The following is a 25676-nucleotide window of genomic DNA, read 5'->3' on the forward strand; positions in this document are numbered from 1 at the left end:
CAATGCTGTGTTGCGTGCCATTGAATCAAAAAGCCTTCAACAGGTCTTTCAAGTGCAATTTAGAAGTTACAGGTACATCAAAATGTCAAGATTTTTCACTGCTAAAGTGTTAAATAACCCTGTGTACTGATCCTGCACAGAGTTATGGGTCTCAGATAGACAAACTGAGAAATCGAAAAGTTCTTGCCCTCGAATGTTCAGATTACAGTCGTTGCACTAAGATTTCTGTCCTTCCTTTGCTCGGGTCTATGTCCACTGATTGTTGAGGAATTTTGCTGATTCAGAATAGAATAAGAAAGCTGCAAATTAAACAGGAAGCGGATACAATTTGGGCTGGCTCTGCATTTAGCAAATGGCATAGTTTGGAACTTCGCTAAATTGAGATACACCTAGATATGCGCATTAGGGTAACTCTCCATTAATGTAGATGGATGTTGGGTCTACATTTCCATCTACCAACTATGAATTTTTCCTTTTCTCCTTTTCTATGAGAGCCATTAATGTTGTCAAAGCGAGGGGCTTTGCCAAATAAAGTCATTTTGGAATAAAGGATGAAAAACACTTGAAATTCTCAATCTCCTCATTTAATATTTAATAGATTTAATTGCATCTGGTATTGAGAAATCTCTGTATCATGGGTTACATTTCTCTTCAAAGTGCCACACACACACACACACACACACACACACGCACACACACACAGGCAGAATCTCTTTGCATATGTAATATATTATTCTTTGCCAAGTAATATCTAGATATGCTAGTGGATGGGGCAATAAATGCAGACCAATAACAAAACAAAATGAAAACCCTAATAAACAATAAAATGCTTAACTGCATAAAGCAATTACTGAAAAAGAATAAAGAAAGGCAGAACTAAATCTAGTAATTCAAGAGCTTTATTTATTTGTTTATTTGTATTCAAGAGCTATGTTTATTTATTTGTTTATTAGCTGGCTAGGGGTCTGTGGTGCGGTTAGCATTGTGAAAGGGAAGTTTGCACATGCTGGTGCTAGGGTTCAGGTCAGGCACTATAACTGCTGTTGGTTTCCCAGGCATTCAGTTGGAAGGTTGGTGAACCCAGAATAGATTCACATCCTGCACATGGTGAAAATACAGAGGGTCAGTCTTCCCACTAGGGGCCGACCTGCTTGCCCTCCTTCCTGGCCGGTAGCTGCCAACTGTCAGGATCAAAGAATGCAGGTGTTGGTGTTGCTGATCCAGGGATAGCCAGGGAAGTCATCATTTCGGTTAAAAAATGCAGCAAGAATGATTGTTTTGACTTAACACGAAGGGCAGATATCTGTGCATTGAGTCCAAGGAAGAGTACTTTGTGTCCCTATCACTCTCTGGAACAAGACTGCTCTCAAGCACAACTTCACCAAAATCAAATAGATACAGGGATAAGGGCCTGAGATTATATGAGGTCAGAGGTATCCCATAGAAATGGGCTGAGCTCATGGATTCCACAGTCTCAAAAATTTGGGACAATGACAGTAAAGTCAGTTCCTTATTTCAGAAAAGATCGTCATTAATATTCATTCCAGGCAAATGAGAGCCTTAGAAAAAAAAAAATCCTACCTTGGAGGGACTGATGCCACATCCACCTCCTCAGTAAATTTAGCTGGCTAGGCTAACAAGTCACTGGATTGGAAGTGCCTAGGAAAGTTTTACAATAAACTACATCTGCAATGATGAGACTGTTGGGTATTCTAGTGAATAAACTCTGGCTTGTGGGGAACCAGTGATAGCAGTCATTCTTATAGCAGCAACTAGCAGGCTCTGTGCCTGCACATAGGAAAACAACAAAACACAAGCAGACACGTTCTGCATTTTGCCACAAATCTGTGAGCAGGAACCATGGCTCGGAGAGGGTAAGAGCTTTAGAGAGGCTAAGTGACTGCTTCAAGGTCGCCGTGAGTGAGAGAGGTGGGATTTGAACAGCTGGAGCTGTGGTCCATTGGCAAATACTGTAGTACTCTGAAATTTAAATCAACTTAACATAATTGCATCTTTCTGTCTTTATTCAGGAGCCAGTAAGGGTGGGTGCCAGCACCTTCACCTCCATTGTAAGCATCAGTTATCTGCTCCACAGAAACACTCATTAATAGAGAGTTCTGGCTAACAGAATACTGGAGGAGGAGAGTTTACATCCTTTCATATGCTATACACAATGGAGCTGGAAAATCCATTTTAGTGGAATTTTATCTTGAGATTTAGAAGGGGATTAGAACATTTCTAAATTTATACATTTTACCAATTGAGGAAGTGTTGTTTCCCCAGCATATTTAAATACAGGAATGGAGAAAAGAGCCAAACAATGCATCTCTAATGAGGCTTCCATAATAGGGCATCAACTGTCATAAAAGCCCCATTTTCGTGATAAGAGATGATAAATCTTGCACCCAGGTCATCTACACAGCTATCCCAAACAAGTGAGGCATTGATCGCAGTACAAAGATTTCAGAAGCAAAAGTAAGAGCAGCTCCAGGACCCTGCTGATAGCTGCACACACCACTAATTCACCTCAGTGGGCAGGCACCTCTGAGCTCAATTAACCCTTATTCCCAAGGCCACCCATAAACCCCGAGGTAAACATGGCTTTCCTGGCCCTTGCTTTCTATCAGCGAAATAGATCATTTCTATTGGAGGCTGAGGCGCAATTCTAACTTACAAATTCACCTTGCTATAAAGAGCCTGATGCTTCCGATGTGAGTGAACAGGCACTTGAATCTTGTAACATTGATTCTGTAAATCAGGGAATTTTAAACTGCTGAGGGCATCCGTGATTTCTTCTGCCTTTCGTGCCTATTGGAAGGAAATATAAACGCTCTGGATTGTCTACACACAGAACATTAGTCGTTAAATATGTACTGGAGGCTGAACGATTTCTTTCCTTCCTTCCTTCCCTCTTTCTTTTTTTTTTTTTTTTTCCTTCTCATTCTTCCCTCTCTTTTTCTACTCACCACGGCCATTGTTCAGAAGCAAATTGGAAATCTGGTAATTAGGCCCTGACTCACGGTGTAGTATTAGAGTCCCGAGCCAAAGTTCAACACCCTGAAATGAAATTTAAACCAATTAATCTGTTAGATTTTTATCGCTTGTCCGTGTTTTCTCAGCAATTCCCCCAGCACGTGGCCTTTGATCAACTCTCATACAAACGCTAAAATGTGTGCCTGCTGCTAGCAAGATGGGAATGACATTAACATGGGTACTCATAAAACAATCAGAGCAGAGAAGCCCTCAAACAGGCAGGGCATGGTAATATTTAATAAAAGCACACACATAATCTTCAGAATTAGCATTTTGTGCCTTGCAGTACCTTTGGGAGAAGAGCTTTTATTTGTGGAGTGATCATTATTATAACAAAGAAGAGCTACCTAATAATTTCCACTTTAACTCTGCAATGTGCCACGAGCATTTCAGAGCCATTATGCTAAACTGTGGTGGGGTAATCATGTTATTGTCATAGTTTGAAGGAAAGAAAATCTCCTCTACTTTGGTAGCTGTTGGGGGTGGCGGAAGAGGTAAAAAAAAAAAAGGCAAAAACCCATCAACTTCAACTTTTATTTTTAATGAGATTTAGAACGAGGAATTGGCTCTCTGTCCTTGTGGTTACCTAGAGTGTGAAAATTCACTGGTGAAGAAGAATCTTTTATTAATTAAATCAAGACTTGGCTGGTGAAAGTGGTTTTGTATTCTAATCAAATCCAATCCCCTCCCCAATTTCATAATATTTTCATGGAGATAGAATTGTATTGATTATTACACTCCTGGGCTGAATTGAATTCATTTATAAATCTTTGCACCTTCAAATTCTACTGAACATATCCACTGTGACTATTAAAAATGATCTCTCCTTGCTTCCTCTCCATGTCTCTTTGGCTATCCTGAGTGAAAGAAAAACAAGTCCTTGGCTGCTTCAGATGTGGTCTGAGTGTCCTCAGAGTAAAGCTTACCCAGAAAGAAGAGAGAGGAGAGGCTCAGGATTTGTTAGTCAGCACAGCTGGGCTTTTTTTTTTTTTTTTTAATTAGTATCAATTTGTTCTAAATAGTACAATCTTTATCTCTTACAGAATTAAATGCTCTGTTATTTAATTTTTATTATGTAATGTATTACCTTCATGCGTGCTCATTGAAAACATTCAAACTGTACTACTTTCTATAGAGTAAAATTTAATGGTCTCTCTGCCCCTCAGCCCCATTCCAGTCAGTGACTATTTCATATGGACCCCCTGGGGACAGTGGGTGTACATCCTTCCAGACCTTTGTTCACATGTAACTACATACACACAAACACAGGTGCACAGACAGGCTCATAGATGTCATTTTTAAAAGTAAACAGGATCACACTGTTTATTGCTTTTTTACTTACTAACATACTTTGACATCTTTCCATGTCAGTTTGTAGAAGTCTTTTCCATCCATTCTAATGATCCTCCTAATAATCTGTAGTATGGATATACCATAATTTATTTAACTGCTCTCTAATTGGGGGCACCTAGACTCTTGAATATTTTACTGTTAATACTGCAATGAACTTTTGGGTACCTATAGTTTTAGGCACACTTGCAAGTATTTCCTGGGCTGCTTTTAGTCTGGCAGGTTTGTTTGTGACTAGGATAAAAGTGTAAAATGGTGACCTGGGAGTTAAATTTAGCCAATAAATATTTTGCTTACAGCCTACATGTTCAAAAAAATTAAATTAGTTGCCAGCATTAAAAGATTGGAAAATTTGCATAAAAATCTGGTTCCCAGCTTCTTTCAAAAGATCAGAAGCCTGGACCACACTGGGCCTGCATTTGTGTAGGAGAACAAGTGGCTAGATCTTCCCCAATTCCTAGTTTCAGGGGCCATCCATCTCATGTTTGTTCTGAGACTCTGAGCTGCTGTATTCATCTGTGTTTTCTGCCTTGCCTGCATGGATCTGTGAGTTTTTAACAACTGCTCCTGGGCCTGCTCTGTTTAGCTAGTCACAGTGTCTTCTACCATTCTTGACATTTTAGAGTTCTTCGTTTGGGGGGAACTATCCCATGCATTGTTGGATAGTTAGCATCTTTGACTTCCGGGCACTAAGTGCCATAACATCCCTTCCCCATCTCTCTTTCTCAGTGGAAGAGTCCATGAGTCCTTTACCTATTTTCCAGACTTCCCAGTGGGGAAATACCACAGAGCTTCCTCTTAAGACTGCTATGACACACAGAGTATAGAAGCACCTTTAGAATGTTTTGAAGCCCAACTTTAGAAAGGTCTGCATGACTTCCTTGCTCTAAGAATGCCATCTAGTCTCTAAGCGAGGATAACGGATGGTTGAGTATAGAGGTAGGATCCATCAAGGGATGTGTCACTCTTTTCTTGAAGTACTTCCTTCAAGGGTTCTTTTCTCTAAAAGTTACAAAGATGATGTCACATATTGTCTCCTTACCAGCTTATCTCTGGAAGCTTGATGATCTTTCTTTCCTCTGGCTAGTTGACAGTTAACTTTGTTTCTGGTTGGTTGCTCACAGAATTTGAAAACATTATCACTTTCTTTAGAAAGCGTGTGAAAGCGCGCGCGCGTGCGCGCGCGCGCACACACACACACACACACACACACACACACACAAACATGCATTTACATGCCTTCTTTATCTTACAAATAACAAATTGAAAGAAGTGGGAGGGGATCAAGGCCAAAACCAGCTTGACCATGCTATCAGAATATCTTTACTATTGGAGAGTCTCTCAAAGATACACCAACACCGTTCTGCCGCCTTTTGTTCAATGATAAGTAAGCCTGGAGGAGTCCCTACTTATTTAAAGAAATATCTAGAGAAAGTTACTTATCTAAAGAAATTTGCATGATTATAAAAATAAAATTTTAAAAATTAAAAGAAAGCTAATACAGATAATAAACATCAAGACTCTTTTGTTGTTTATGAGGGTAGTCACAGGGTCAGCATTTAATGATGCCATTGGATTTCACACTTTGCCACTAGGCAGGACTCTTTGAAGACCAGTTCAGTTAAACCAAGATCCTATTCTCAGAAGTATCTGGAGATATGGCACTCTTTCTATTCTACTTTAGCAACTAAGTACTCAGTTCGAAATTAAGAATTGAGATTTTGAGACATTAACTAGAATGTTTCTGAACTGCTTTTATTTTAGGAATTCTACATAGTTGTTAAATGTACTTGATTTCTCTTACAAATTTCTTGAAATCATGCATCATATTCTGCCATTGGTTTGGGAATACTCAAGCATGCATTTAAACATCTTTACTTTTTATTTATTTATTTATTTATTTTTTAAACTTCTTTACTTTTTAAAGAAAAATTCTGCTTAAGAAAAAGTCCTGTGCCTGTGGAGCATTGATCACAACTTTTATGTGTGTTAAAAATTGGACAAGAATTTTCAAGTCATGAATCATTTACATTTTCTTGATTAATTATTTTGTTTTTGGGAGAAAGTGAAGGAGAGAAAAGGCATCTGAACTGCCCAGTTTTGGTTGTAAATGTATTACTATGAGTTCAGCCAACATGAAATGTTTAGTTTGGATATTTCCTAATTTCTCTGTGCTATTTTATAAGATGAATTTGAATCAAAATCAAATCCATTCTACTTGTTTTTGTGGTGGCACGTGAACAATGGTCCCACCGGGCTGGGCTTAGTATTTTCTTCTCTTCTTGCAAAAGTTAAAGCATGCCATTTTGCCAAATTTGACAAAGTCCAGTAGTTTTTTTTCCAGCTTTTTCCCGTTAAAATTAACTGGTGCTCTCATTGGCTTCAATATTTGGAAAGTCAGTCTTGGATACTTAATAAACTTTTTATTAAAGAGAAGGATCTCGTTTCCTCTCCTTGTGCAATATCTCCCTTGCTTTAGAATTTTGCTTTGTTCTTGTTCATAAAAGTAATCATGAGAACAACAACATGGCATTGTGGAGTTAAAATTCCTTGGTGCCCTCTCAGACATTTCAAAAACATAATCCTACAATTTATGCCTAACATCTATGCCTAACAATTCTGTTGAAAGTATGCCATGCTCGCCAGGCAAGCTACCCCCAGTCTGTTTAGAATCATGGTATTTGCAAATTATTTCCCATCTCCAAGGGCCATTTGTAATGGAAAGAGAAGAGATACGAAATTTTTAAGAAGTCCATTCTAGAGTTTTATGCCTGGGAATGGCAACAAAGCAAAGGTCTTGGGACTTTTCTGTGGTTCAGCCCTGACTCAGCTATTTAGTTACATAATTCACCCGGAGTGACCTGTATACTTTACATCTATAAAATGGGATCCATGACATTTGTTGAAAAAAATCTTAATGATTTCTAATGAGAAACGTTGCTGTGTTAGTGTTACAGATAGAAGGCATGGAGCAAGAATATTTTCTTGCTCCGGTCTCCTTTCTTTCTCACTTCCTTTTGGAGAGAAATGCTTATCTAAAAATCTATCGATTTTCTTTTCAGGAAGTATGTTTAATTATGAAGCAATTCGATAAGGTTTCCAATGTGTCCCAAAAAGCCACCCATTTTTTTTTTATCTTTAGCATCTCATAAATTAAATTTTGCTTCTGTGTTTTATTTCATAAAATTTCAGGTTTCAAAATGATTGGGTAAAATATATGTATGTCAATAGAAACAATGAAACAAATGCTTTTAAAACTGAAATCGCACCCTTAGGTTTCAGATCCTAAAGCAGCTAGGAAATGCTGAGATCTTGGGGGACTTTCTGTTAGTGAAAAGATAAAAGATATTTTTTTTCTTTTTCTCAAGTCTCCATCATTAAAGTTTGGTTCTAACAGCAGACTCCTTCTCTTTTTCATGTGTATTGAAAAGCAGCTACTCCCTGTATCAAAGCCATCAGCCCGAGTGAAGGATGGACGACGGGAGGTGCGACTGTGATCATCATAGGGGACAATTTCTTTGATGGGTTACAGGTCATATTCGGTACCATGCTGGTCTGGAGTGAGGTAGGTGTTGTCTGAACATTAATATCTAATAGGTTGGTCTAGTTGAGGATACTGTCTACACTTGAATTTCTAATAGAGTGTGTGTAGAATTTCGTGGTGCCACCCTGGGTGGGCCAGCTCTAGTCTGCAGAACTCCGGGAAACCAGGAGACATGGGTTGGGTATACCTGGAGGCACCACTTTCTACTGGAATGATTTCCATCCTCTGCCCTGTAAGCACCAGGGGATCTTCTGTTTTGTCACTTGTCCTCTTACGCTAGCCAAGGTGTGGAGGTCCTATTGTATATTGGGAATTGGAAAGGAGATGCAGAGTCACAAAATGTATAGGAAAAACCCTGTTCAAACTTTAACAAGGTAGTAATCTATGAATAGTTGTAGATGGGGTGTACGGGAGGCCCATCTTCAAGGAGCACCATGCGTATGACAGTAATAATACAGGTGTGGGTGGTTCTTGACTTATTCAGTGATTCTTCATCCAAGGGTGAAGGATTTACCAGGGCAACCTCGAAGAACCAAAGGCTTTTTCCAGCCCTAAGAATTTACAGGTCACCAGCATCTTAGTATGTGACCCCAACCACATGAAAATGACTTTGTTCTGTGTGCGTGGTGCTTTCTAAGCACTGTGATCACTATTTTAACCTGCCAGTTGACCTGCCTGGCAATAATCCGTTACCGTTAGCTCAAGATTATAAAACACAAACATCACTGTTGTATAGATGCCATGGAAAACTTGCCTTTGTTTTCTTTCTGTATTCTGAGCCTACATTTCTTATCCAGCATGCCAGAGCCCCTTCTCTTTCACTTTCCCAAAGTTTAGAATAAAATCCATGTTAGGGCTATAAGGTACTACTGAGTTCATTCATCCCACTTGTTTTATAAGCAGTTGTGTGAATCACTAAGCTTTCTTGGGACTTACTGTACACTAGGCACTGTGCTCAGCTCTTGACACAGATCATGCCAATCCTTCCCTCTATACCATGGGGTAAATACACTTAGCATGTATGTGTTCTTGATAAAGATACTAAAGCTTGGAGGTATATGCTTACAGAACCCCAAAGCAGCTGTCCAGAGCCCATGGCGTGTGGATCATATGTGTGTAGCCAGCCACACAGAGAAGTCAGTAGCAGAACTGAAGCTAGAGCTCCAATTTTTTATTTCAATGTCTAGCTGTCCTCCCCTAACACCTCTGTTCAGACCATCCAGATATTCTGTGTCTTCTCTCTAAGTGGGCCACAGAGGTAAGCAGAGAGTTAAGACTGATCGCTGAGTATGTTTACCTTCCTAAAGCAGAGGCTTTCATTCTTTTTAGACCTTCTGTGTGCACTTTTCACTGCCGGGAACCCACTCAGACCAGCCTGTGCTGCTTGTGTTTCCCAGGCCACCAACTAGCGGCTTGCACTTGGCCAGAGAATCAAAGCTCTCGTAAAACTGAATCAGAAATGGGCTTCTCAGTACACCGAACTAATTGTTGTCCAAGTTGGATGGATCATCCCAGGCATGGAAGGTGGCCTGAGCTCATGCTGCTGACTGCACCCCATTCTTTGTTGGAACCATTGGGTTGTAAAATTAGAAGCATCACATACATGGCATATTTTGCCACCAGTCTGGTGTCTTTATCCCTGCTGGAGACAGCAGTCCTCACAAGGACAGCTTCTCTCAGATCTTGTGGGCTATATATCCATCCCTTTCTATCCCTCATTCTGTTGCTTATCATGCAAGTTGGGAGAGGGGAAGAGTAAATATAATATGGACTTCTTGCTCCATACTACTGAAGTGAGGCCTGAGAAGTGGGATTCAGAATTGGCAGGAAGTCTTACTAAACCTCTGAGAATAAGGTGGGTTAGTCTGCAGGTTCCTTTAAAACTTTGTGTCTCTCTTTGCCCAACACTACATTGGTTATGGAACAAGGGCTTTGATCCATCAGGAAATCATTAATTTGTACCTCCACATTGCTCCTAGTCAAGGTCCTTGTGTTTCCTCTCTGTTCCCCCACATTCTTGCCCTGTTTTGGGAACAGGTAAGGAAGATTGAATTCTAATTTACCCTCTTCCAAATTGCTTCAAAGGATCTGTTTCCATGTAACAAAATCAACGTAAGTCATGAAAAAAATAACCCAGGAAGGCTATACCTTTGTCCTCCTCTTTCCTGAGGCCCTCCGTTGCCACTGGCTTGCATGTACCAGAAGCCCCTCACAGTGAATCCCAGTGGGTCCAGCTAGGTGCTGAGGGTGGGGGATACATGCTCCTTCTTTACCCACCTCCTCCTCCCAAGCTGCTCCCATGTGTGATTATGTCATAAGTCACCGATGACCCTTTCCTGGTGGAAACCTAGCAGGTAGTTTCCAAAATTAGATATTATTTTAAAATAAGTAAATCCTCTGCCGCAATTTACTTACTTAAAATAAGTAAATCCTCTGCCATAAGAAGTAAATCCTCTGCCACAATAGAATTTCTACACAAAATCTGAGTGGAAGATTTTGCTTTGTGTTGTTATTGTAATAGTCTTAACATTCAGAAAAATGAGCCTTGCAGAGGTGAGCTTCTTATAAATATTCTAAACTATTTATATATTTAGATTTTCATACATACTATTTGACAGACATGATTTTCTCTTCCTTTTAGTGGAGGGAGAGAATTTAGTACTGCTTCAAGTCCAAGCACCCATTGTATAGTAATGAGAAATTGAGAAATAACTCATGTTTCTGAAGGGTTTATCATGCATAAGCACTTGTGGGTATTATTTTATTTGATCTTCATGATAGCCCTGTATTAGATACATGTGAGTAAACCTAACATCAGAGAGGTTAAGAAACTTGCCCATCGTCGCACAGATAGTGCGAGAGATGGCATTTATCCTACAATGGCTATTTTTACAAAGGAAATAAAAGCCCAAGTTACTGAGAGGGTGGATGGACACATGAGAGAGGGAAGAAGGACAGAAATAGGAGAATGAAAAAAAAAAACATGCATAGTAATCCAGGTAATAGGGTAGGAGAGCTGCTAGGACTAGGACTAGGACTAGGACCAGGACCAGGACTAGGACTAGGACCAGGACCAGGACTAGGACCAGGACTAGGACCAGGACTAGGACCAGGACTAGGACTAGGACTAGGACCAGGACTAGGACCAGGACCAGGACTAGGACTAGGACTAGGACCAGGACTAGGACTAGGACCAGGACTAGGACCAGGACTAGGACTAGGACCAGGACTAGGACTAGGACTAGGACTAGGACCAGGACTAGGACCAGGACTAGGACCAGGACTAGGACCAGGACTAGTAGTAGTAACCGTGGCGGTTGTTTTTAATCCCATAAAACTACATAAATACCTTTCATTTTGGTAGAGGCAAAAAATACCCACTAGTTCTGGGGCCATTTCTTCAGGCTTCCATTGGATGGATTCAGAACTCAATACTGTGAGTATTTAAGAGAGGATATCTGTGAAAGATCTGTGGGAAACTGTGTAGTATGACTAATATCAGCTAACATTCACTGAGCACTTGGCTCCTGCCAGGTCCCATGCTGAGTATTTGGTATGGCTCTCCGGCGAGCATGTTGTTCTTGTTTTCCTGATGAGGAAATTGAGGCTTGGGGAAGTTAAACAAGCTCTTCAGTGATCAAGGGGTGCACATGGGATTTGAACTCATCCCCAGGGCCTCACCTTCTTGACTGTCCATGATTTAGCCTATGCCAGAATTCTTACCCTCGTGTTTTATCACGGCAGACTAGGGTGTAATGCTCAATTGCCATTGGTTTCTTGTACTGTGGTGAGGTGGGGATGGGTATCTTAACAATTATTATCACCTTCCAGGCTGAGGTAGACTTGGGATGCAGAGGAATCAGAGTGATCCCTTCATTTCCTGGTTGTACAGGCTTGTGGGTGGAGCCGTTGGCTTCCAGGAAGAATTTATCCTTATGAAGAATACATGCCTTGTGTTAGGGGCAGAAGACAACCTCTTCCTTGTCAATGTAGAGAACTTAGGCTGGACAGTGAACCTGTTGGGGCCTCATCTCTAGATAGGGCCCCTATTTATCTGACTCTTTGTCCCCTGGCCATATGATGTCTTGAAGTTATGCCACCTCTAAGATCTAGTACTTCTAATTTTACGTAGACTTTTATCTCTTCTCCATTTCCTCACTCTATAGCCCAAAGCACTCAGGAAGCAGGCTGGTGCACCAGGACAAGCAGATAACATTTTAGCTTAGCAGCTGATGCTATTATTTGGAGTCTTTTTTTAGCTAAAGAATTTTAAAAGGAGTGAGAGAAAATAGGGCTGGCTTAATTTACCCTTATCTATGCTCTTTCCCTACCAACCCAATTTTTGCAAATGAGTAGTTCAGTTTAGCTCACTGATTGCCCCCTGAGGGTTGGGAAAAAGAAAGGTGGCACTCCATTGCCCCTCACTCAGGGCTGCCTTCTGTGGGCTCCCAAGCTTGGGGTGAACTACATGGCTTTCTTGTGAATTTGGTTTGCCATCTTTGTTATTCTTCCTCATTGTTTCTTGCGCTTTCTCCTCTCTGTCTTTCTAGAAAGCAAATTATTATACTGATACCCTTGGGCATCTTATCCTTTATCCAAAAGACTTAACAACAACAACAAAATATTTGTAGTGTTTTATATATAAACCCAGGAAAATCAACAAGGTTGACGTGTGCTCGTGATTAACATGGGTTGAGCTTTTTTTCTTGATCAGAGATACTCTTGGTTGTTTTTGCTTTTCCATCAACATGTGATTTGGTGGAGGGAGGGGCTCCTGCTACTAGTTTGTAGAATTAATACTCATTTTAATATTTCCTTGAACAGCTCTAATTGCTAAGCAATGAGTACTGCTTGGCTTGCCTGTTGGTGTCTAGCACTGGGATAGGTACTATGAGTGATCACAATTAGGCTTTATGGACTTTGGTGTTTTATTTGGAACTTGCTCTCATGAAACAAATTAGGGAGTTACATAATATATTTTTATAATCCAGTGTTAAATTACTAGTTTAAAATTCAAAGCAAGGTTCTAGAAGGCACAGAGAATGGTACAGGCAAAAGTAGACTGTCCAAACAACCAGTCAAGCTCCTGTTATGTACAGATGGATCTCTCTGCTAGGCATTTTAGGCTCTCACAGTCCTTTGATTTAATCACAGCAATCTCTGGGAGAATTTGTACAGCCTAAGGTATTTAAGATGCTTGTAAGGAGAGTACAATGGCGAGATTGGTGAGGAGCAGAGGATGAAGGGGACTTCAGGCAGACAATCATCCAAGCCAGAGTTTAGAGTGCGTGGGGTGGCAGCAGGCAAGGAGCCAGTCAGGAGATGTGGGTATTAATTGTAGTCTTTCTACTGCTCAATCAGAGGATCTAGATTTTAGTTAGCATTGGTCATCGGGCCTTAGTTTCCCCATCTTAAAATGAGGGGCTTAGACTAAATCCTCATTGAAATCAGCTACAATTGTATAATTCCTTTTATCTAGAGTTTATTCCCTTGAGAGTCCCTTCAGAGTAAGAGTGATGATGGGTAGCAAGTAGCTTCTTTTCTTCCACTATTATTCTTTACATTTACGGCACACTTGCAGTATACCGATATCGTGTTTATTTGCAAAAGCATTCTTTGAACGTCATCAAAACCATTTAGTTAGCTACAAAATTGGATCTCCTTATTGCTGTATCTTTAGTCTGTATTTCTGCTCTCTACACCTCAAGTCCTGGTATCTGATATAATCCTGGGACCTAGACCACAGTGTTGGTCTAATTCATTTTCCAGATAGTTCTGTGGAATATACCAATTCTTTGGGATATCAATACGTATGCCATGGGAGATGAGGGAGGGAGGTTTTTCCTGGTAAGTCTGGGAAATGTTGAGTCAAATAAATTCAACTGATCCTTGTTCTAAGACTTTGCAAAGCTTTTGAGATACTAATATGCACTGTGAATACCTGGAATACAAAATTTTGTGACCACAGAAACTTTTTTCAGGGATCACCTTATAGGAGGGTATATTGGGGATGGATGGATTTCATGTTAATGAAGTTAAGTCATGAAATCTAGTCAAGTGATTGGTCTGGGGTAGATGTGAGAAAATCATCTGAAATATTTGCAGAGTATTATTCAGATTAGATCAGGAATGTGTAAAGCCATTATTCTTTAATGCTGCAGGCTTTGAACAGAATTTCTCTCATATTTTGCGTCTGGTTTTAGTCACTGCACACTTGGCATTAGATGCCCTGTGATTTTGCAGGAGAGTTACATTTAAAGATTGCTGGAACCTCTTAGCTCAGATGGAGAAACCAGTTTTATCACTGTATGAACCAGTGAGCCTCACACAGGGGCTACATGTTGTCTTTTGCATCCAGATGAATGTTTTCTTCAACTGCATTCCCAGAGATAGGGGGAAGTCCAAAGAAACTTCGGCGGGGTGCTGGGGGTGAATATAGTTAGGTAAATAAAAGGCAGTTTGGGGGCTGAGAAATGATTTCCTGCTTTAATCCAAAAGTTGGAAAACACAGTTTTAAATGTAGTTCCTGACTTCTTTCCTATCTCTCCTTTCCATTCTCATCTGTACACAAAGCTCAGAGGAAGGATTGTAAATAAAAAAATAGCATTTGCCCCTCTGTGATGTTGAAAAATGAATGGCTACAACTCGTACACATTCCCACTGGAAGTTTCCCAGGCCTTTTTGTTTGGCCTTGATTTTTACGGAACCACATGTAGAATCACAAAATTTCGAGGGCTTTGAGGAACCTTTCCAGTCATCAAGTGCAGCTGTCTTTTGGAAATGAGGAAAAAGAGGCTCCAGAGTCATACTGTGACTTGTCCTGGGAATGCATTAGCTACTACTTAGCGCTGGGGTCACAGCCCAGTTCTCCAGACACCAGCCTCACCCCCCATTCAACTTTCTCTCATTCCAGTTTTCTCATGGTATTTCTTTAGTCTTTTAATAAACTTCCTTATATTTACCAAACCCTCCCAAATTTTATACAGGATGGCACTGGCATTCTGATGACTGTTATTTATACCACATTTATATGCAATACAATTCCATTCAAATAAAAAATAAAATTAAGAAAGGCAGAGAAAGACATTATCACAAATATCTTTTAAAATTTCATAATATGGTATATAAATGTCTGTGTCATTTATTTTATATATATTGGGGCCTACATGTATAAGTTTAATTCAAAGTTGATGAAATGCATGGATTTAAAAATAATTCATGGTTTCCTACTTGCCCTAAATATATAAGTTGCCAAGTCTGTATGCAACCTGTACTTACTGATCACCTGTTAAGTGGAAGATGCTTACTGCAAAATTATAAACTTTATTTGTAAGGAATAAAAGGAGCAGCCTGAACCGGTTGCATTAAACTTTGAATGTGACTTTGAAGAACACCTTTCAAGCCCAAGTTATTTTATGGGGAGTCATTTTTAAATGAGCCAGCATATTTAAAAAACAGATTAAAAATACTCTAGAGGCCTCTTGAACGTAGTTACATAGTTACAACCATACTCACCTTATTCCTAAAAAGGCTTTAGTCTATATTTTTATTTTTAATGACTAAGGCACTCGAAATCTATCCTCTATGTTAATAATCATGGGATGGTTAAAAACGACTTTAAGATGACATTCTCCTTTAGTTGTTTACAGTGCTTTCAGGAGGCGCAAGTATGTGCCCATCACTTGAAAATGGAAACCAGACAAGTGTGATGCATTTCTAATTTTAACATAAATCAAAGACAAAATTCACACCTGGCTGCAGTCATGTGACTTTTATGAAGAAAATGGATAACTATATAGCGTTGTGTTCATTTTATATGTGTGCTCTAAACAGCTTGCTGGAACGGCTCCCTAATGGTCTGAACTAAAGCCTCCCTCCTTATACAACCTACTGGCTTCCTCCTTCCTAAACCCACGGCTCCTCAGTTTGGGATTCAAGCATGCCCCGTGAAGGCTCTGACCTCTCTTTTTAACATCCTTGCCCACTATTTGCCTTAACTTAGGCTTTAGTCACACTGAGTCGTTAGCGGACTCCTTATACCCAGACTGATTTTTTTTGCCTCTGTACTCTCGCCTTTCTTATGCCGTTCCTTCTTCCACAATGTGTTTCCCTCCTCTCTGTGTGCAAATTCTTCTGCCCTTTAAGATCCAGTAAAATGCCACTTTTGTTTGTGAAATCTTCCCTTACAGTTTAAATATTGAATATTTCCCTTCATCCTAAATTCCTACACAGTCTTATCTGTACCATATTATGTTCCTTATAACTTTCTATCTTTAGTTATTGTGATTTAAAGGGATGTTCTCTCTCATAAGGCAGGATCCATGCTAAATTCAGCTTAGTCTCTCAGTGTTTAGCACAGATCCGTACATGTCAGAGGCATTAATTTGTACAAATTTTTACAAAATAATATTGAATGACACCCTTCCTTCCTTCCTTCCTTCCAACAAATGCTCCTTATTAGCAACCATTGTATTCAATGATGCTTCAAAGTGTCAGGACCAGATAGATTGCAGTTTAGTTTTTGTTAATGCATGCGTGATTAGGTAGTTTATATTTAGATATATTTATTGTGCAATAAGGATGCACATAATTACCTTAGTGTGAATCTGTTGGTTATAGTGAGGATTAAGTAATAATAAGACTAGCACTTTCTAGGTGATTGATACCAGTGAGACCTTCTCCTAAACTCATTATAGGCATTATGTCAATTAATCCTTAGATTAATTAGATAGCTAACCTCCTCCCCCTGTCCCACCTTCTTCTCAGGTAATGAAACTGAATGCCAAAGAGGTTGAGTGACTTTTCAAAGGTTCCACAGCTGGTAATTTACAAAGCGTGGACCTGAACCAAAATCTCTATGACTCCAGAGCCATCTTTTAGCCATCAAATAAGACTGTAGTAAAACCACACTTACCCAAAGAAACTGTTATATAACCTCAACTGTCAAAAAAAAAAAAAAAAGTAAATATAGAAAATAACAGACTTTGGGGTAACCAGAACAATAATTTTTAACAAAACTATCTTATCTGTTTTCCCAGGTCATAGCAAATCAGAAGGAGCAAACTAGAGGCAGGTTGTTACGAGCAGGCTCAGTGACAGCAGAGATGACAACTTAATGTCAAGGGCGGAAATGGAAGACCTAAAAAGCAGACGCAGGACTCTATTACTGTGTGGCACATTAATGACTGTTCATAATGACAGTGGCCCTGTGTCATCAAGACAGAGATGGCAATTATATTCAATATATTCTCTCTAAAACAGCAAGATGTGTGTAATGCATCCTCAAAAGACTCCCAAGGAAAGCAGCTGTTGTGGCGCTGTATTAAAAGGGGTTTGGCTCTGGTTTTCTGTGCAGCTCACTTCCTGAAGGGGCATGTTAAATGAGGAATTACCGAATATATGTGCAAGTATCAGTGTAAACTGTATGCAAATGTGAACTATGCCACACACACACAAAAACTGTTCAAATGCATCTCTGTTTAGTACCGTATAGCTTTAATATCCCTTTCTTGGAACTTGGAAAGACCAAAAGTATTTTGTTGAAAGGTGAGTTCATTCCCTGCTACCCCACCTATCAATCTTTTGGCTTTTTTGTTTTTCCTTCCTAATTCCATAGGCAAAGATTCTGCCTTGCAAACCGCCAGCTTTGTTAACAAACATTTAGTCTCTTCCATAAATGTATCTGGCTTTAGTTTTCCTTTTATATTTTAATTTTCAAACAAACAAGCAGCAACCCAGGACCCTAAGCCAGACCCAAGCAGGGAATGATGTTCCTTCTTAACTGAATTTAGAAAAACAAACCTTGAAAAAGAGCTCATTGTGCACTTTCAAACCACAGGGGCTGGCGTTACGGGTGTCCAGTCCTCTCCTTCTGGAATACTCTGGACCTCAGGAACTCACCAGTGCTTTTCCAGCTCCCAGATGGTCAGGATGGGATCCAGTCTTTAATGGGGCCCAGTTGGCACAAGATTTACATCCTGGGAAAGAGCTAGAGAAAGTTTATTTAAAAAATAAATTACTGAAAAATAAATAAATAAATCAACCCACAAAACCAAAGGTAGTTGAAGTATAATGTATTTATTTTAGCTTTTTTTCTCCCAAATCTGTTATTTTGAAATATGATCTTGCTGCTGTTTCGTTTTGTACAATTAACTGCATTGAATTAGGGACCTGGTTAGTCTCTTGGTCGGAAGAGTTGGGTAGTATATTTTTGTGAATGCTTAATGAGGATACCAGGAAGCTTGAAGTTTTTTTTGGGAGGGGGTAAAAGTAAACAGTTTTTTTAGTAAAAAGTTTTTCTAGTGGAGTGGTATTGATTATTTCTTTTTTGTCGATTCACAAGTGACTTTATTGACTCTTTATCTAAAATTATTAGTGGTGGTTAATAGCATTACGGTATTCATTCACTCAGTGTTCAGCAAGTATTTACTGAGTGCCTACTGCTTCCCAGGCACTGTTAAAAACTGAAAACAAGAAAGACAAAGTTCATATCCTCACAGGGCTTATATTCTACTTGGGGTTGCAGACAATAAATAGGAAAATATATCCACATCTCTCTACTATGTGTGTGTGTCTCTTTCTACATATGAGAGAAATTTCAGGCAGTGTAAAGGAATACTTCTGACCCTTCAAAAGCTTAGGTCTTAAATCCCTTATTTAACTCAACTCCCGAGATTTTAGTTTCAAGTCTCCTCTGACATTCATACGTAAAGTTTATCTTTGCAAATTCATGTGACCCAACATATTTTGTTAAACATTGGGCTAAAGTTATTTTCTTGAAAGGACAAAAGGAAACCAGAATGTTTGTGAAACAGTAAATGCCTCCACTGGCTTTCTCTCACGTTCTCTGAGAAATCATATACTGCCTTTGAGACAGGCAATTCCTGGGAACGAAAAAATCTGTGTTACGAAACCCAGAGAACTCTGATTAGGGAACAGCCAGAATGCACTGAGGGACTCAGGAGAAGAGATGGCATCCACTGATTTATGTTGTATCCACTTCAGGGAAATAGAGATATAATATGGAGATTTAGCCAGTACAGTCGCCACGAATATACACTTTTCATATTTCAACTTCCCTTAGGAACTCCTGAAAATAATATTTTTTAAACACCACGTTTAACTAGAGAAAGATGAATGTTCCAGAGTGGAGGAAAAATAAGTTTACTTGTTTGGTCACTACTACTGTGGTGTCTCTTTAAAAATCCTTAGTCAATTTGGTTTTGAAGCTTTAATTATGCTTTTATGTTACAGTTTTCTTATTTAAATGTCTGCTTCGTGTCCATCACTCAGCACCCCCTGCCTATCTCAAAAGAGATGGATATTATTATCCTAATTGAGGAGGAGGGAGAATGCTGTGAGAATTATTAATACATAAATTAAAAAATTAATCTGGAAAGAGCTTTAGGGCCTCTAGAGAAGTTCTACCCCAACACAAAGCATATTTAACATTATCATAAGCACTTCCACAGAGCAGATAGGCCAGTGCAGTGCGAGATGAGTAAACTGAGGCACAGAGAAGTGACAATGGGTGGTGGGGCCAGTGTATGTTAGAACCCAGACCCTTGGGTGGGTAACACCTAAAGACTGCTGCACCAGAACCCACTTAAGGCTTTTTCTGGTCTTGAATGTTAATTATTTCTCCAGAGAAGAAACTTCCTTTTTACCCCTTCTCTTTAAGTCTTTGCTTGTTTGGACTCTGTGTGTGTTGAAAGTGATTAAGGCTAAAATATTAGGACTCTAAGGCTAACAAGGAAAACTCACTAGTGTGCTTTCTAGTAATCCTAGTTATTTTTTTGGCTTTGTGGCTTGGAACTTCAAGTTGCATTTATTTCATATAGTCCCATTGGTTAGAAAACACACATAAAGGCTTATCTTGGAATTGCTTTTTTGTTTTGCCGAGAAATAATTCTCAGCTAGCTTCTCAACAATGAAAAAGGCTATTTTAAGTACCTACTGTGCTGCCAGAACCTTTAAGGATGTAGAAGCTGAGGACTCGTTCTATCCTGTCAACAGTGGAGACAGGTTGGAAAGTCCATGTGACAGCAATTATGGAAAAACCATGAACAGCAGTTGGGAGGGACAGTACAATATACAATGGTGGCCCTCAGTCAGGCAGACTTGCCACTTCGTGATCGTGTTTCTTAACTTGCCTGAAGCTCATCTTCCACATCTGTGAGCCACCTAGTGCCCATCCCTGCCCCTAACGCTGCAGGACAGAAATCAATGAAGGAGTTTGCACAGCACTTGGCACATAGTTAGATGATAAGAAAAGGCCACTGTTGCAGAAGCCACCATCAAGGTCCCCACCGTCCTCCACTTAGTGTGAGCTAGAGTGCTACTGGCTCTCAGAGAAGAAAGTCATTCTGAAGACTTGCTCTTTTCCCCCACAATTCCGCAACATGTTTCCATTAACATTTTTAAATACTAGGTACCCACCTTTACCTCCCATGCGGATCCCACTTATTTTAAATTTTTTTATTTTTAAAGATTTTATTTATTTATTTGACACAGAGAGAGAGACAGCGAGAGAGGGAACACAAGCAGGGGGAGCAGGAGAGGGAGAAGCAGGCTTCCTGCTGAGCAGGGAGCCCGATGAGGGGCTTGATCCCAGGACCCTGGGATCATGACCGGAGCCGAAGGCAGATGCTTAACGACTGAGCCACCCAGGCGCCCCTGGATCCCACTTTTGATCCTGCGAAAGGAATTTATAAAAACTATTTAGAGAGTTACCCTCTCCCAGGCCCTTCTTCTGGGCTTCCAGAATTTGCAAACTGCCTTTTTGGAGGTTTGCACCTACCTCCCTGCACCCTCCATCTCCCTCCCTTTCTGGTCTATTCACAGAAGAGCTCCTCTTTCCTGTTTCTCCTGCTTTGGTGGGGCATAGGCCGTGTCCACCTCCCCCACGTCTGCGCTCCATCTCTCACCACAAGCGTGCCTCACCTGGCCAGCCGGCGTAGCACTCATCTGCTCTTGGGCTCTGAGTCTGGAAAAGAGAAAATGCTCACACCAGCAGCTTAGAAGGAATGTGATCCCTGCTGCCACATGTCCTTGGTGTGCTGGCAGCCTCTCCTGGGCCTTGCAGAGCCATGTATATCTTTTCATTGGAATGCCACCCCTAAAAATTATTTCTTCTGATTATAATATTAATGCATTCTTATTGTTGAGAAGTTAGAGAATTCAAAGGGGTATGCAGAGGAAAACAAAATTAGCCATAGCTTTACAATCTGGTGGTAACTATTCTTGACATTTTGATGATTTTCCTTTTAGTCTTTTTTCCATATGCAGACATAGATCTAATTCTTATATAATTAAATGCAGTACCTATTGCACAAAACTGATGTTATTCTACATTTGATCTTTAGTAAAATTTTTCTCATAATAAACGTAATACCTGCAAATGTACAAATTTACTTATTCTAGAATTATTTATGTGATTATTTCCTGTGTAAGCACACACGCGCACGTGCGAGGAGGAGAGAGAGCAGATGAATCACATGTCATCTGTCCAGAAACAAACAGTTAACATTTAGCATTGTTTTTTTGTGGACTATTTCCTTAGTATTACTTTCTTAACCTTTCTTCTTTCTTTTATTTCTTCTTCTTCCTTCTCACAAGAGTCACACACCTTCAGACATCCTCTTCTCTTTTACCACTTAGATGAAATCTGAGCAGTGGTCTCATGCAGGGACCTGAGCGCTAAGCCAGTTGGATAATTCATTTTAAGAGCAGTTTAATTAGGGAATGAGAGTTAAAAATTATCAGGTTAGGAACAGTGAACTCTTATGGATAGGTATTACTATGCCTAATGGAGTCAAACCTCTTGTAGAATTCTGGCCTAATTTATGTACGTGTTTATTCCAGAAATATTTTGGAAATATCCTGTATATAGAGCATTAGGTTAAATACTTTAGAGGATACAAATATGAATTAGAGGGGCGCCTGGATGGCTCAGTTGGTTAAGCGACTGCCTTAGGCTCAGGTCATGATCCTGGAGTCCCGGGATCGAGTCCCGCATCGGGCTCCCTGCTCGGCGGGGAGTCTGCTTCTCCCTCGGACCCTCCCCCCCATGCTCTCTCTATTTCATTCTCTCTCTCACATAAATAAATGAAATCTTTAAAAAATATGAATTAGACCCTGTCACCGATCTCAGGAACTATCTAATGAGAGAAAAATGTGTAGGAAAATCTTTACGGCACAGAGCAAAAGAGGATATTAAATGTTACAGAATACATGTCATGATTATATAAGCTCTTACAAAGGTGCAGGTAACTCTGACTTTTAAGACCAAGTAAAACTTAATGGAAGAGAAAGTACATCGTTTCAAAGAATAAGTAGAATATCAGTAGGGGAACATGTTGGCAAGGAATGACATGAACAAAGCAAAGATGTTAGGCAAGGCTGTGGTGTTTTCATGCATCCACATGCCCTACTCTCCAGAATGGGTAAAAGCAAAGTGGGAAGTAGGACTAGAAAGGGAGGTTGGCTGCCAGGCCTTAGGGCACCCTGAATATTGTGCCAAGGAGTTTGGATTATATAGTCTGTGTAAAGGGGGCAATCGAGGGTTTGAGTAAGGCAACGACATGATGAGGTTATATTTAAAGAAGATAATTTTGGCAAAAAAGTAGAAGTAGAGACCGTTTCAAAGGCAATTGCACTATTGTAATTCTCAGAGTAGGAAATGGTAACAACCTGAACAGAAGAAAGTGGTAAAGCAAAGAGCCAATGGAGGTCAGTGGTGGAAAAATCAAAATGACTGAAAGAAAAACTGAAGGTAGAAAAAATAAAAAGATGATCCTATTTTGGGTGATTCAAAGGATAGCATTCCCTTAACTGAGAGTGGGAACATGGGAGCAAAGACTACATTTATAAGTAGTAAGATGGTAAATTTAGCTTCGGTCATGTTGGGATTGAGGCAGCAATTAGATGTGTTCGGGGAGATTCTGTTACTCTGTTGCTAATAAAAATTTGGTGCGTGGCCAAAGAAATCAAAGCTACAGGTGTAGATTTGGAAGTCAGTCTAACTGAGGTGGTTGAGCCAATGAGTAAACTCAAGAAATGTTAGGCAAGTAAAAAGAGAAGAAAATATAGAACAAAATTTGTAAAATTTCAACAGTTAGTAAGTTGGCAGAAAGGAAAAGTTGGCAAGTGAGGAAAACAGGAACCAATGAATAAGAGAAGAACTCTAGAAAACACTTATTTACAAGCAGAAGAAACTGGTTTTCTTCCTAGTGTTTCAAAGACAGTATTTGTTAAACTTGTTTGACCCTCAGCTTTTCTCATCTGGAATACATATCCTGCAAGGATGGGTTTTAAAAGATAGTGAATGTGAAAGTGCTTTGGTAAACCCTCAGACACGCAAGTCTTAGGTCTTATAATTAGTGTCACAGAAGTGAAGAAAGTAGAGACTTCCAACAAGGCAGAAAGTAGTGTCAGATGCTACAGTTTCATAAGAATATTTATATTTAGCTCAACTGGTTTGGCTTGTGATTTAAGGAAGTTAAGTCCGGAGTGAATCTGTTCTTTAATCACTTAGAACAGCATTTCCCAAAGTATGGATCATGTGTCTCTAGTGGTATAGGAACTTTGGGTTTGACACAGACATCAGGCAGGACTGAATCACATAGTGAGAAAGGTGTTTTTTTGTTTGTCTTTTAATCTTCTGATTAATATTAAGGGAGTAAGTCTGAGTTGGGGCAAATAAGTCTGTAGCATCTAACACTAGTTTCCCCTTTCAGTAAACCCCTTCAGGTTGTGAGCATTATTTAGTTATAATTTAACAACATCATATTAACTTTAAAATTACCATTTCTACTGCCTTCTTATTTTGGCAAGGATACCAGTTTTCCAGTTGGGAGAGTGATATAAAGTTTCCTTTAAAAATAAGTTATTTTAGGGGCGCCTGGGTGGCTCAGTCATTAAGCGTCTGCCTTGGGCTCAGGTCACGATCCCAGGGTCTTGGGATCGAGCACCGCATCGGGCTCCCTGCTCGGCAGGAAGCCTGCTTCTCCCTCTCCCACTCCCCCTGCTTGTGTTCCTTCTCCTGCTCTCTCTCTGTCAAATAAATAAATAAAATCTTAAAAAAATATACCTTGTTAAAAAATAAGTTATTTTAAACAAAAAAGTAGTTGATTTTTTAAAATATTAAGTACATAATTGTAATAGGTGGTATACAGTTACGACAAAACTGAGAAAATGGTATTCCAATAATGGGAGTTTGGAAATTTTAGATTTACCAGAGCCCTTCCTCATTCTGTTTCTTGGAGTGGCTACCTCAGTTCAAGCAGGTTAGAACAATGTGGGAAATTATCCATCCTGGGACAGTGGTGGCCTGGTGGTGGTTGTCTTGGGTTCTAGACTTCTAGATTTAGACCCCGTTTTTCCCCTAAGATATTGGGTCAATTTTTGAAGCCAGGAGATTTTTCTAGAATTTTGTGTCTTCAGAATTTAAAATGAGAGGGTTAGTTTTAAATGATTACTAGAGTTCCTTCCAGCAATAAAGTCTATGATTCTCTGAGTGATTAGTAAATAAGCCTGTGCTTTCAAATTGATACAAGTTAGAAAAAATGTTTTTCCTCTGTAAGGCATCAATATCATATGTCAATGCCAGAGGCTGTTTGCAGACTAACATCCACGGCGAGGAAAACATCAACAAATTCATTCTTTAATGATAATTCATATTCTACCTCATTTGCGAAGGACAGTTATTTCAAGAAGGAATCTCTGCTTTAGTTAAGGTGATTGATTAAAATTGAAAGTGAAATCATAAATGAAAATCTGTTTCAATTTCCTGAGCCTACTGCTTTATGCCAATACCTCACTCTTAACTCAGTAGTTTCACTGCAGTCCTATATAATGAATTCAGAAAGCCCATGAATTCTGTTACTTGGTGTAGCAGCTCATTGGTAATAAGTCCTTATACGTAAGAAGATGTTTCTATTCATCTATTTACTAATATCTTTCCACCTTTTAAAATTTATTTCCCCTGAAAGGGAAGGCAGGTGAAGTATTTTCTAACTGGCTAAAAGTTCTCCTAAGTGTTATTGTGAATTAATGTAACTCGGCATCCCAAGTAACTCTTAAAAATAGAAGTATACCACCTGTTTGGAATCTAACAATATGGCTACTTCCATCATAAAAAATACAGCTAAGGACCAAGCAGCAAATGAAACATGGATATTGAATGGAGATAGAAAAAACCACCCACGCCCATCTTGGGATCTGAAAAATTTGAGTTTCTTACTTTAGACTTTAAAAAGTTTCCATATGAACAAGTTCTTCTTTATGATTAGGTAGGAAGTGTTTGTCCCAGTCATTTTTTGAGCTGCATCGGTGTCACGTTTTGCTCTAACTTGCGCTAACAAGGGTTATCTGTGTACACGCAACTTAGCAATTTTAGGATTGTGTTTTCACATCTGGAAAAAAGGATAATAATAATAATAATGATAATTTGGTCATTGATTTGACAAAATTAGTGTCTGTATGTAAATTCCTCAGCCACGTAGTAGATACTTCCTAGGTGCTCACCAAGTGTTAATTCCCAACATTGCAAAAACACTTTGATGAGTTGAGATTAAACATCAGCGTTTGATTTTGGAAGATCATCTTTTACTGCCTCTTTCCTTCTTCTGTTCTCTATACAATAGTAAACTTGATTTCCTGATTTTGGTGCTTACAGATTAGAAGTGCAGGTTAGAAGGTGTAAAGAACACCAGGAAAAAAAAGACAAGAAACTGAATAAAATAGAAAT

The 25676-nt window shown here is 39.5% G+C and overlaps 1 protein-coding gene across 5 annotated transcripts in view; it reads left to right on the forward strand.

Moving 5' to 3' along the window:
- EBF1 (EBF transcription factor 1) overlaps positions 1-25676 on the forward strand; it is a 391542-nt gene that overhangs the window by 286738 nt on the left and 79128 nt on the right. For 3 of the 5 annotated variants that reach the window (XM_027605968.1, XM_027605970.1, XM_027605972.1), the window contains exon 9: positions 7815-7948. In XM_027605968.1, the coding sequence (XP_027461769.1) occupies positions 7815-7948 (134 nt within the window). The remainder of the gene's footprint in view (positions 1-7814; positions 7949-25676) is intronic. The other 2 variants (XM_027605969.1, XM_027605971.1) reach the window with 1 other exon arrangement.

The sequence above is a fragment of the Zalophus californianus genome, chromosome 5 (genome assembly GCF_009762305.2).
Source record: "Zalophus californianus isolate mZalCal1 chromosome 5, mZalCal1.pri.v2, whole genome shotgun sequence".
In the NCBI taxonomy this organism is placed as follows: Eukaryota; Metazoa; Chordata; class Mammalia; order Carnivora; family Otariidae; genus Zalophus; species Zalophus californianus.